This window comes from Pleurodeles waltl, chromosome 11 (genome assembly GCF_031143425.1).
Source record: "Pleurodeles waltl isolate 20211129_DDA chromosome 11, aPleWal1.hap1.20221129, whole genome shotgun sequence".
NCBI lineage: Eukaryota > Metazoa > Chordata > Amphibia > Caudata > Salamandridae > Pleurodeles > Pleurodeles waltl.
In genome coordinates, this window is record NC_090450.1 from 738,214,144 (window position 1) to 738,226,397 (window position 12,254).

At 41.3% G+C, this 12,254-nt stretch overlaps 1 protein-coding gene across 1 annotated transcript in view; it reads left to right on the top strand.

Annotated features, from left to right (window-relative positions):
- Positions 1-12,254, top strand: part of LZTR1 (leucine zipper like post translational regulator 1) — a 198,798-nt gene that overhangs the window by 99,227 nt on the left and 87,317 nt on the right. Inside the window, exon 14 of the mRNA XM_069214442.1 lies at positions 8,140-8,309. Within this exon, the coding sequence (XP_069070543.1) occupies positions 8,140-8,309 (170 nt within the window). The remainder of the gene's footprint in view (positions 1-8,139; positions 8,310-12,254) is intronic.

Sequence of the window (12,254 nt, forward strand, 5' to 3'; positions counted from 1 at the left end):
CATGGGACAAAATAACTACAGACACATGGGTCCTAGCAATTATCCAACATGGGTATTGCATAGAATTCATGCAATTCCCTCCAGACATACCACCAAAATCACAAAATTTATCAAAATACCATTCACAGCTTCTAGAGATAGAAGTTCAAGCACTACTGCAAAAAAATGCAATAGAATTAGTACCAAGCACACAAATAAACACAGGAGTTTATTCACTGTACTTCTTGATACCAAAAAAGGACGAAACACTGAGACCAATTCTAGACCTCAGGGTAGTAAACACATTCATCAAATCAGACCACTTTCACATGGTCACACTACAAGAAGTGTTACCATTGCTCAGAAAACACGACTACATGACAACCCTAGACCTCAAGGACGCATATTTCCATATACCAATACATCAATCACACAGGAAATATCTAAGGTTTGTATTCAAAGGAATACATTACCAATTCAAAGTATTGCCTTTTGGTTTAACAACCGCTCCAAGAGTATTCACAAAATGCCTAGCAGTAGTCGCTGCACACATCAGAAGGCAGCAAATACATGTGTTCCCGTATCTAGACGACTGGCTAATCAAAACCAGTTCGCTCACACAATGCTCAAACCACACAAATCAAGTCATACAAACCCTCTACAATCTAGGGTTCACCGTCAACTTTGCAAAATCAAACATTCTGCCAAGCAAAGTACAGCAATATCTAGGAGCCATAATAGACACGACAAAAGGAGTAGCAACGCCAACTCCACAAAGGATCCACAATTTCAACAGGGTCATTCAACACATGTCTCCAAACCAAACAATACAAGCAAGAACAATACTACAGCTCCTAGGCATGATGTCCTCATGCATAGCCATTGTCCCAAACGCAAGACTGCACATGAGGCCCTTACAACAGTGCCTAGCCTCACAGTGGTCTCAAGCACAGGGTCACCTTCTAGATCTGGTGTTGCTAGACCGCCAAACTTACCTATCGCTTCTATGGTGGAACAGTATAAATTTAAACATAGGGCGGCCTTTCCAAGACCCAGTGCCACAGTACGTAATAACAACAGATGCTTCCATGACAGGGTGGGGAGCACATCTCAATCAACACAACATAAGAGGACAATGGAACATACATCAAACAAAACTGCATATAAATCATCTAGAATTATTAGCAGTTTTTCAAGCACTAAAAGCTTTCCAACCAATCATAACCCACAAATACATCCTTGTCAAAACAGACAACATGACAACGATGTATTATCTAAACAAACAAGGAGGAACACATTCAACGCAGTTAAGCTTGTTAGCTCAAAAAATATGGAAGTGGGCAATCCACCATCAAATTGGTCTAATAGCACAGTTTATTCCGGGGATCCAGAATCAGCTGGCAGACAATCTCTCTCGAGATCACCAGCAAGTCCACGAATGGGAAATCCACCCACAAATTCTGAACACCTACTTCACACTCTGGGGAACACCACAAATAGACTTATTTGCAACAAAAGAGAACGCAAAATGCAAAAACTTCGCGTCCAGATACCCACACAAGCAATCCCAAGGCAATGCCCTATGGATGAACTGGTCAGGAATATTTGCTTACGCTTTTCCTCCTCTCCCTCTCCTTCCTTACCTAGTAAACAAATTGAGTCAAAACAAACTCAAACTCATTTTAATAGCACCAACGTGGGCAAGACAACCCTGGTACACAACACTGCTAGATCTGTCTGTAGTACCACACATCAAACTGCCCAACAAACCAGATCTGTTAACGCAACACAACCAACAGATCAGACACCCGGACCCAGCATCGCTGAATCTAGCAATCTGGCTCCTGAAATCCTAGAATTCGGACACTTACAACTTAGCCAAGAGTGTATGGAAGTCATAAAGCAGGCCAGAAGGCCATCCACTAGACACTGCTACGCAAGTAAGTGGAAAAGATTTGTTTGGTACTGCCATCATAATCAGATACAACCACTAGAGGCAACTCCAAAACATATAGTAAATTACTTGCTCCATTTACAAAAAGCAAAGCTAGCCTTCTCTTCTATTAAAATACACCTTGCAGCAATATCTGCATACCTGCAAACTACATATTCAACTTCCTTGTATAGGATACCAGTTATCAAAGCATTCATAGAAGGGCTTAAAAGAATTATACCACCAAGAACACCACCTGTTCCTTCATGGAACCTAAACGTGGTTCTAACAAGACTCATGGGCCCACCTTTCGAACCCATGCATTCTTGCGGAATACAATTCCTCACCTGGAAAGTTGCCTTTCTCATCGCCATTACATCTCTAAGAAGAGTAAGTGAAATTCAAGCGTTCACAACACAAGAGCCTTTTATACAAATACATAAAAATAAGGTCGTCCTACGACCTAATCCAAAATTTTTACCAAAAGTTATTTCTCCATTCCATCTAAATCAAACGGTAGAACTACCAGTATTCTTCCCACAGCCAGATTCTGTGGCTGAAAGAGCACTACATACATTAGATGTCAAAAGAGCATTAATGTACTACATTGACAGAACGAAGAACATCAGAAAAACTAAACAGCTATTTATTGCATTCCAAAAACCTCATGCAGGTAACCCAATATCAAAACAAGGTATAGCCAGATGGATAGTTAAATGCATCCAAATCTGCTACCTTAAAGCAAAAAGACAACTGCCCATTACTCCCAGGGCACATTCAACAAGGAAAAAAGGTGCTTCAATGGCCTTTTTAGGAAACATCCCAATGCAAGAAATATGTAAGGCAGCCTCTTGGTCTACGCCTCACACATTCACCAAACACTACTGTATAGATGTGCTATCCGCACAACAAGCTACAGTAGGTCAAGCTGTATTAAGAACTCTATTTCAGACAACTTCTACTCCTACAGGCTAAACCACCGCTTATGGGGAACTAACTGCTTACTAGTCTATGCATACCATGTGTATCTACAGCGACAGATGCCATCGAACTGAAAATGTCACTTACCCAGTGTACATCTGTTCGTGGCATCAGTCGCTGAGATTCACATGGACCCACCCACCTCCCCGGAAGCCTGTAGCAGTTCAGAAGTTACCTTCAATTTTGTACATTTGTATATATATTACTTAATCCTTTAATAGGTACATACTTACATTTTTCATTGCGCGGGCACTATTACTATAGTACAACTCCTACCTCACCCTCTGCGGGGAAAACAATCGAAGATGGAGTCGACGCCCATGCGCAATGAGCACAGAAGGTGGAGTCACTCGGTCCCGTGACTCGAAAACACTTCTTCGAAGAAAAACAACTTGTAACACTCCGACCCAACACCAGATGGCGAGCTCATGCATACCATGTGAATCTCAGCGACTGATGCCACGAACAGATGTACACTGGGTAAGTGACATTTTCATTATACATCTTGCAAATGTGTTCCTTTAAGCTCATTTTACATTTTTGAAAACTAAATTGGAGAGGTTCTAATGTATATATGTTACTGGTGTGTTGCTTTGTTTCTCCAAAAATATTAGCATGGGCTGAAACATATATTGTTCCTATCAATGTTTTTGTATGTCAGGTTTTTAACACCCACTTCACAACAAGATTCTCCATGTCTTCACAAACAGTTTGCCTTTCTTTGCATTACATTTAGGTAAAGGACATCCTTCTAGCAGTTTCAAATGAGTGGCATTATCTCTCAATAAGGAAGCGAATGTTTATGTGAATAGATTGTAGTCGTTTTTTTATATTTGTATTTCACAGTTATATGTGGGTTCTTCACTGTCTTGAGCTTCATACCAAAGTCATTCACTGTCTACCAGCCCAGTAGGTAAACTTACAATATCTGGTCTTCCAAAGGGCTTCTCGTCCAGCTGGCCCTACATTGGCTATTCGCTTGCAGAAATGTCCAAAAATATGGTGTTTGTTTCATCAGTGACAGTTTCCGTTTTATCCAATTAACACAAGATGGCTAATTTTCATTCTGCCGGCTATCACATTACAGCAACTTTCTATTATGCCCACCTAGAATATCGTTGCCAGTTTGCATTATATGTAGGTAGCGCACTATGTTTTTTAAATATATTTTATCAGCATATCACATTGACAGATAGGCATAGCTTCGTATAATACATTGGTCTAGTAAGTACAACCTCATATAGCTTCCAGATTAACTACCACTGCTGGTGTAGATGATATATGTTGATTAGCCAACATTTATGAGAATAACAGATGATGGGGTAAAACTAATTTTCAGATCTGAATTGAGGGCAGCGTTTTGCAGGTCACGGGTCAGCCATTTACTGTATTTTGACTATTCATGACCCCATCTCACCCTTAGTTGCGGGGTGAGGTGGTTTTTCCTAGTAGTATCGTGGATAGAAGAGGTGAGCCATATATTTGTCTGCAGGCCACTTAACAGAGACCTTGAGGACATAGAAATGCTTTTTTTTTTTTTTTTTTTTTTTTTTTTAATAAGATCATTGGGGTCATGAATATAATGCAGTTGATTTATCTGGGATTTTCAGTCAGAAATATCGTGCTGCTCCTTAGTTCCATTTAGGAACGTTATCTTTACCAAACTGATATTTGCCACATGACTGGAGTGTCAAGTTTTCATCTTGTCCAAAACTACTTGGGTCTGGCACATACTGTGTGTTCAGAAGTATTTGAATTTGCTATTCTGTGAAACATTGTGTGTATAAGTGTCCACGTCTTGCAGCCTAAATCAATTTGAGGTTGGCAAGAATTCCATTTAGATTAGTACTTTTATTATCACATCATAGATCAAATCTTGCCCACAGTAGTTGTTTACTTGCCTTCATTTGGGAATTTTGTCCTGATCCACCCACTGCCTTTGCTAGTCTGTGAATTCTGTGAATGTATGCAGTCTCTGATTTGTGCAGACAGGCTACCCATTCTGACACACGAAGCTGCATCAAATACCCCACACTTAACAAGACCTTTATTGATTCTACCCTAACTGTTCCAAAATAAACTTCTAAAAAGATCCCAAAACTCGAGAAATCTACGTCCATTGTGGATCAAAGGGGGCAGAGACTTGCTGCCTTTGCATCCTCTCTTTCCAACTACCTCTGCATCAACGATACAGGCCTTGGCAACTGGAAAGTGTGTCCCATTACATGCTATTACCTCATCAATGACTTGTTAAAAGAGAGGTCCATTGGCAACCTTGCAAATCCAGAAAGATTACCAGAGGGAATACCCCTCAACCAGCAATGTTACTCTTACTAGAGATGGGTAGATAAAGCGTGTACATCAAATCCCCACATCACAAGGTGACACCAGGTCCCTTTCCATTTCCTGCTTTGCTTATCAAACCATACAGCAGACACACATATGCGATGGGAATTAGTTTCCCAAACTGCAGTTAGCAGTTTGACCAAGCTTTGCTAGATTATGGACTTCTCCCTAGTCTGTGATAGTTACCCTATCAAACCAGAAATACCTGCTCTTTTTAACACAAAAGTGATTTTGAGGCCTGGGGTGGGTGTTTTCAATATGATGATCAGGGACCTTTTCCTTACAGCCCGCTCCCATGATGACTGTTTCTGACCATATCGAGGAGTTTAGGCTGATCATCACAGGAGAGGCCAAGCAGTACAAATGTATAGTATTGTTCATTAGATTGTAGTCTGCATTACAGTGTAACACAAGTCAATCAGCCACTCTGTTGAAACGTATTAACATATTCTACCAATGACACCGCAGCTATTTGATACACCTGCTGGAGTTCTGCTCCTGGACATCTGCAAAGCAGCCATACAGTGTAGTGCGAGATATTTGCAAAGTACTACTGCTTGAAGAAAGGCAGTACTAAAAAATCGGTTTTACTAAAGTAATCCTCATTTCACCATCACTTTCCCTATAGCTCTGCTTGATAATCTTATTTCAAGCCTGTGAAACTGTGAAAGATACCACGCATTAGAGATAAAAGACAGGTAACTGCAACTCCAGCCTTGTGTTATTTCTCAGATTATCTTCCTACCTTCAGTCACCCCCTAAAAAAATGGACAGTCTATCATTAACTTAAACAGACAGATGTGTTATGAACAGCTTAGGTATTGTGATCTCTAGAGGGAGTAGTTGTCTATGTCCAGCAGGCTGACTGGCTACAAGGAAAGCCTAACAGAAATGTAGATGGGCTACATCACTACTATGTTCACCTGGAACAATTCAAGCATATAATCTATGAACTACACCAATAGTTGAGGATTGTAGTTACTGATTACTTGCCTTTTTCTTAAAAGTAGGGTGCGTAGGGATGACGGCCATTTTTTCCAAATTCTCTTTGCCTTTAATTGACCAAGATAGCCTTCACTTGAATGTCACAAATGTCACCAAATTTGTGTAGGTTGAGGAAGGCGCACATAGTGTGTTCCTTTCAGAAGTAGTCTTTCGGAGGGATTGACTTGAATATGCAAATACATGAACAATGACACAGACGAGGCGGAGGCTGGTATTCTTGCTCATCCTCCGCTTGGCAGCAGTAAATACAATGACAGTACTGATTGTAGCTATAAACCAGAGACCAAGCCAAATCTATGCATTTGTTCCAGTACAGTGAAGGCTTTGTCTGTAGTGGTTTGTGCATGTTAGATAGATCATCCTGAAAAGAACCCAGTGTTCTGTCCCCAGTGAGTGAAAAAGCAGGGAAAATCAATTAACATCCACTCCTTGTGCCACTTTGTAGTTCCCAGTTCCCTGAGATACCTCACTCTACCGTCACACTCAATATGGAGTTATTGTAAATGCAGTCACCTAACCTTCACCACCCAAAATTAATTTTCAGCAACAAAAATTAACAGACAAGTAGGCAAACAGACGCTTAGTCAAGGAGGCCGCTGAGGTGCAGCTGGTATATCATGAAATTCATGACAAGGTACATTACGTCCAGTTTGTACTTTATTGACAAAACTCACTGTGTTAAGTTAGCAAATTTTCTCCAAGTTTATTTATGCCCACTGAGCACTTGCAAATCATCTTCGATTATGGTCCTTCAGCAAATTTTTAAGTGATGTATAGTATGCGCAGAAAGCACATCATGATTAGTTAACATTGTCCATTTTAGACTCTTAACATTACAACTAGTTAGCACATCATCTCCAGTTGTAATTATGTCCAGTAAACACACAATGATTGGTTTCTCTTTAGCATAATTAGCAAATCACTGCTGTGTAATGTTATTGACAGATAGCAAATCATAATCAAATTTAGTTGACAAAATTAGGTTCGGGTGTACTTACAGGTATAGTGATTCAGACCAATTGTGAGTTGTACTTAAAAAAACATAGATATATATCATTGCATAATGATGGTCCAGCCACACTTACCATTGTAAAAGCATTTTCTAATTGCCTACGATTGCACGAAATGTGTCAAATCACTACCTTATTTAACTAAGCTACTGCATACCAATTTCGTGCAGATTTTCATCAGATTTGCATCAGGGGATGTTCAGCAGAAAAAAAGTTAAGGGGGTGGGCAAAGCATGTTGGGCTTCTGTTGTGTTTGAGCCACAACCATAACTCCGTTTTTAAGTATTTGTTTGTGTATCCTGCTCAGGATTGCTTTTTATGATGTAGGAACGTAATGTAAGCAAGTACAATCAAGGTTGCAGCTATGAAATTTGGTACATCTAGGGGAAGCTGAAGACTTATCACTGAGATTCAGATTGGAGAAACATTGGACTAGTATCAGAAATATAGAGTAGTCGAATTACTATTTCTTATTTAAAGTTCATGAGAACAGATTTAGCACGGGGAATTAAGTGCTTTTGAATCAAGAGGTCAAAATTTCAAGTCCAGCGTAGATTTCTTAGATAATAAACCATTGCTGCTGCATTATATTTGGTGTCTGATACTTCTAGATAATACCAGTATTTTTTTATATTTCAGACATCTAACATGTTGTTTGAGATTTTAATGGATTGTTTGATTTATCCAGAGCAACAAATAAAGTCCTCTAAAACAAATTAACGATTGCTGTGCTCATGTAAAATCGAAAAGAAAAAACTGTAAAAAGATTATTCACTTTTTGGAATGTACCACACTGACCTGTTGATGCCAGTCCAGATCACGCTTTGCCAGTAAAGAGGTATGTCCAGATATACATGTTTTTGAGTTGTGCTTTCTGATCCCCAGGCCATGTTCAGGATGTTCTCCTTATCATGGATGTTTACAAGCTGGCGCTGCACTTTCACCTCTCCAGACTGGAGCAGCTCTGCCTGCAGTACATTGAAGCCTCTGTTGACCTCCAGAATGTCCTCATTGTGTGTGAAAACGCCAACAAGCTACAGCTGGACCAACTAAAGGTAAATCCCATGTCATACATCACAAAACCTGTAGATGAGAAATGGAAGGAGATTGCTTTCTTCTTTGCATTACTCATAAAAACCTGAGAAATGGCATAATTATTAATCAGCTTAAATTTGCTCCCGTAGGGCTACTGCTGTGTTTGGAACACATTTCTATCTTTTTAGGAATCATGTTAGAATTCCTGTGTATCAGTGACTATTGCCGATTGTTTGGGGTAATTGCGTACTGAAATTTGACAGGTGCACATTTCCCCACACATAAATGTGATGTGATTTTTTTTTTTTTCATTTCTTTGTTTTTCATTAAAACTTTTTTCCCTGTGGAGAAGCTCTTGCCTACAACTAAATTCTTTTTGTGAGAATTCCCTTACAGTACCTACCAACACATTTAGTTCTTCCCTTCACAAGAGTGAAAATATAAGTGTTTTCAGTGTTGGAACTACTTGCATCTTTAGCAATATTTATCAACCTTTGTATGTAAACATACAAACTTATCCCTATTAATAGATTCCATCCTACTGGAGAGATTCCTGTGTGAACAAATGAAATATTTCCTAGCTATCGAAATGGAAAGTTTCTATTTTTATTGACGACTCGGATGCGAGGATTATGCTTTATGCTTTCTTCACTTTATTAACAGCAGCCACTTCATTGCATTAGATAAGAAAATCACATTTCCCATGAAACACTGGGAATTGGTGAGATAATAAAACAAACAATAAAATGAGCAGTCCATGAATATCCAATCAGATGGCAGCATCTGCACCATAGTTCTTTGCCTCTGTCCTTAGTGCCTCTTTAGTCGCGCGAGTCACTCCATAACCCTTTCCTCACCAGTCTTGTTTCCCAGTTTCTGTCCCTGGAAAAAGAGGAGAGTTACCAAGAGAATTCCAACAGACAAGGCCATAAAGTAAGCAAGGTATGTGACCTATGTATCCGTTTAATGAGCCCAAACCCACAATAGTCATGAGAAACAAGAACATAAATCAATACTTACTGGTCACGGGAGGGTCTTCCGGATAAGTAATCGACAGGTGAGATAATCCTCACCTCCAAGTCCTTAATAGAATTAAAACTTTCTGTTATGATAGCTAGTAAATTTTTCATTCTATGTCGGGCCCGGAGGCTAGGATTATACTAGTTTAAAGCTTACTCACCAACAGATAAGCCATACCCAACACTGGTTTGAAATAGAACCTTTAAAAGATAGAATCAGAGGACCAATTGGCCACATTCATAATATCTTCCAGACGGGCACCCAAACTGAACACCTTTGAGGCCATTGCTCCACTAGTGGAATGTGCCCCAAGGATTCTGATAGCCACTCCAACTTCCTGCATAACCCACCAGACTCAGCAGGCTGTGGTTGGGAAAGACACACACTTGTGCGGCTTCCTGAGAGTGATTAGGAGCTGCCTCTCTCTAGGAGGCCGGAAGTCCCCGGACGTCTCCTCATAGGCTTTAAGTCACTGAACCACACATAGCTTAAGAGTATCCCGAAAGGTCGGGTATTCTATGACCCTAGTATTTGATTTAGTACATCTGCTAATACTAAATGACACCCCAGAGGGTGATTAAGTTCTTCCAGTAATATCCAGGGTCTAAACATCTGAGACCCTTCCGCATGAAATCATGCAGAGCTGCATAGCCAGCTTCACCAAGAGTTCTTTCCTCAACAGGAGCCTATTGGGTTGCCATGACAGGAAATAATTAAGCACCTTATTGACATCCTAAAGGCCCAAATAGTGTGAATCCGAAGGAAGCGACAAAGGGATGGCACGTGAAACACGGCACACAAAGGGATGTTATTCTGCCGCGAACACTTCCACTGGGATAGGCCCCACGAGATGGCTAATGGAAGGTGGCTAATGGAATGATATGCAAGACCCTTCTATGCTAGACTTATTAACAAATTTAGGACTTGAACCATGTCTGTGCCCACGGGATCACAACCCCGTTGCACACACGGCACCATCCCGTTCAAGTAGAGCTGTATAGCTTGATGGTGCAGTCGGACCATGCCTTTAACAAGAGGTCCTCAGCCTGGGTCGAAAAAGTCCCGCAAGCAGCCATCAACCCTTGTAATCCACCGTGCCATAAGGTGGAGGTACCCCACCAGCACCATCTGACGCAGGATCTGGTCTGGGTTGAGAAGAAGAGTCAGAAATAGGGGGAGACAGATTGGAAAATCCCAAGAAAGTACCAGAAGAACTGGAAACCAAACTTGAGACTTCCAAATCAGGGTGATCAGAACAACCTCCGCCCGCTGGCGCCTGATCTGGGCCGACACCCTCGTAATCATTGCAGATAGAGAAAATGCATACCCTTTCTCTGGCTCCCAGTCCTACAGAAATGCGTCCGTAGCCATAGGATCCGTTCTCCAACTGAAGAATCTGGGAAGTTGATGATAAGACCTAGAGGCAAACCGGTCCACCAAGAAAGGATACCACTGATTCTGAAGAGTGGCAAAGGCCCCTGGATGGAGTGATCTAAGAGAACCTTGGATCAAGTGCCCATTAGATAATAGATATACCTGACCACCGAAATGTTGTCCATTTTGAGCAGAACACAAGAGTGGACCGCAAAGGACCCGGCCAGGAGTTTTGCTGATGTGTAATTTCTGCTCTTGGTGTGGAAATCTCCACACCAACGCCAGCAGGTCAGGCTGGGGCACTCTGATTCTACAATGAGGTCTGGGACAGAGCCAAAGATCACTCTCCCCTTCCAAGCCACCAGTGAATCTCCTCCTGTATGTCGTTTGAAAGGTTGACCCATTGGGAGTAAGTGAGGCCTCTTCTGAGGTGTGTTTCCTTTAATCGTTGAAAGGCTCAATAGTACAGGGGTCCCAGAAAAATGGCCTGGATGGAGGACGATAAGAGGCCTACTAGGCAAGCAATCTATCGTAGAGAGACTCTTTGTCGGGGCAGCGTTCTCAAAAGTTTTTGCTGAATCTTGGTCACCTTCTAGACGTAGAACTTAAAGCGACCCAGGCCACCTATTATGCGGCGAAGGTGAACAGTCCTCCGGCTCCCCTAAAGAAATCTTCTCTATTGTTAGAGAAATGACTCAGCTTCCATCAGGGATAACTTCAACTGAAGGCTCAAAAGAGCACAGCAATGAACTAGCCTGCTTTTTCTTTGAAAAGATACTTAACATTCAAGCCTCCCTTTCGGTCAATCAGTCTAATTCGGCTCATAGAGATAATGGAATCCTGAGGTCGGATGGATCATTCCCTTGTGCATCTCGCTCAGTATTTTAGCCTATTGAAGAAGAGGAGGTACATCAATACCTCGTTTCAACTAAATCGGGCTCCCCTCTAGACCCTTCACCTCCTTGTATGCTGGTCAAGGGTTCAAAAGCTGTAACGCCTGTTCTGACCAGGATTATTCATGATAATTTGTCTTCTGGTTGCATTCCCCATCAATGGAAACATGCTGTGATCAAGCCATTGCTGAAAAAACCTACTCTTGACCCTGCTTTATTTGAGAATCTTAGACCTATTGCCCTTCTTCCCATTGCCTCTAAAATTATGGAGAAACATGTGAATTCCCAGGTGTCAGGTTTCCTGGAAAAGTACAACCGCCTTCACGATACCCAGATCGGTGTCAGACCTTTTCATAGTACTGAATCGGCCCTCCTAGCTGTTACTGAAGATGCTAGACACCATCTAGATGGAGGCGGCTATGCAGCTATTATTATTCTTGATTTGAGTGCAGCATTTGACACAGTGGATCATGAGCTTCTGCTACACAGAGTCGCTCAAATGGGCTTTGAGGACAAATGCCTTAAATGGCTGACAAGTTTCCTCTCGCATAGGACATTTCAAGTTGTAAATCAGTCACATTATTCAGATACTTTTTCCTTAACATGTGGTGTTCCACAGGGCTCCTCGCTGAGTCCTACGTTATTTAATACCTATATGGCCTCTTTGGCAAAGACTGT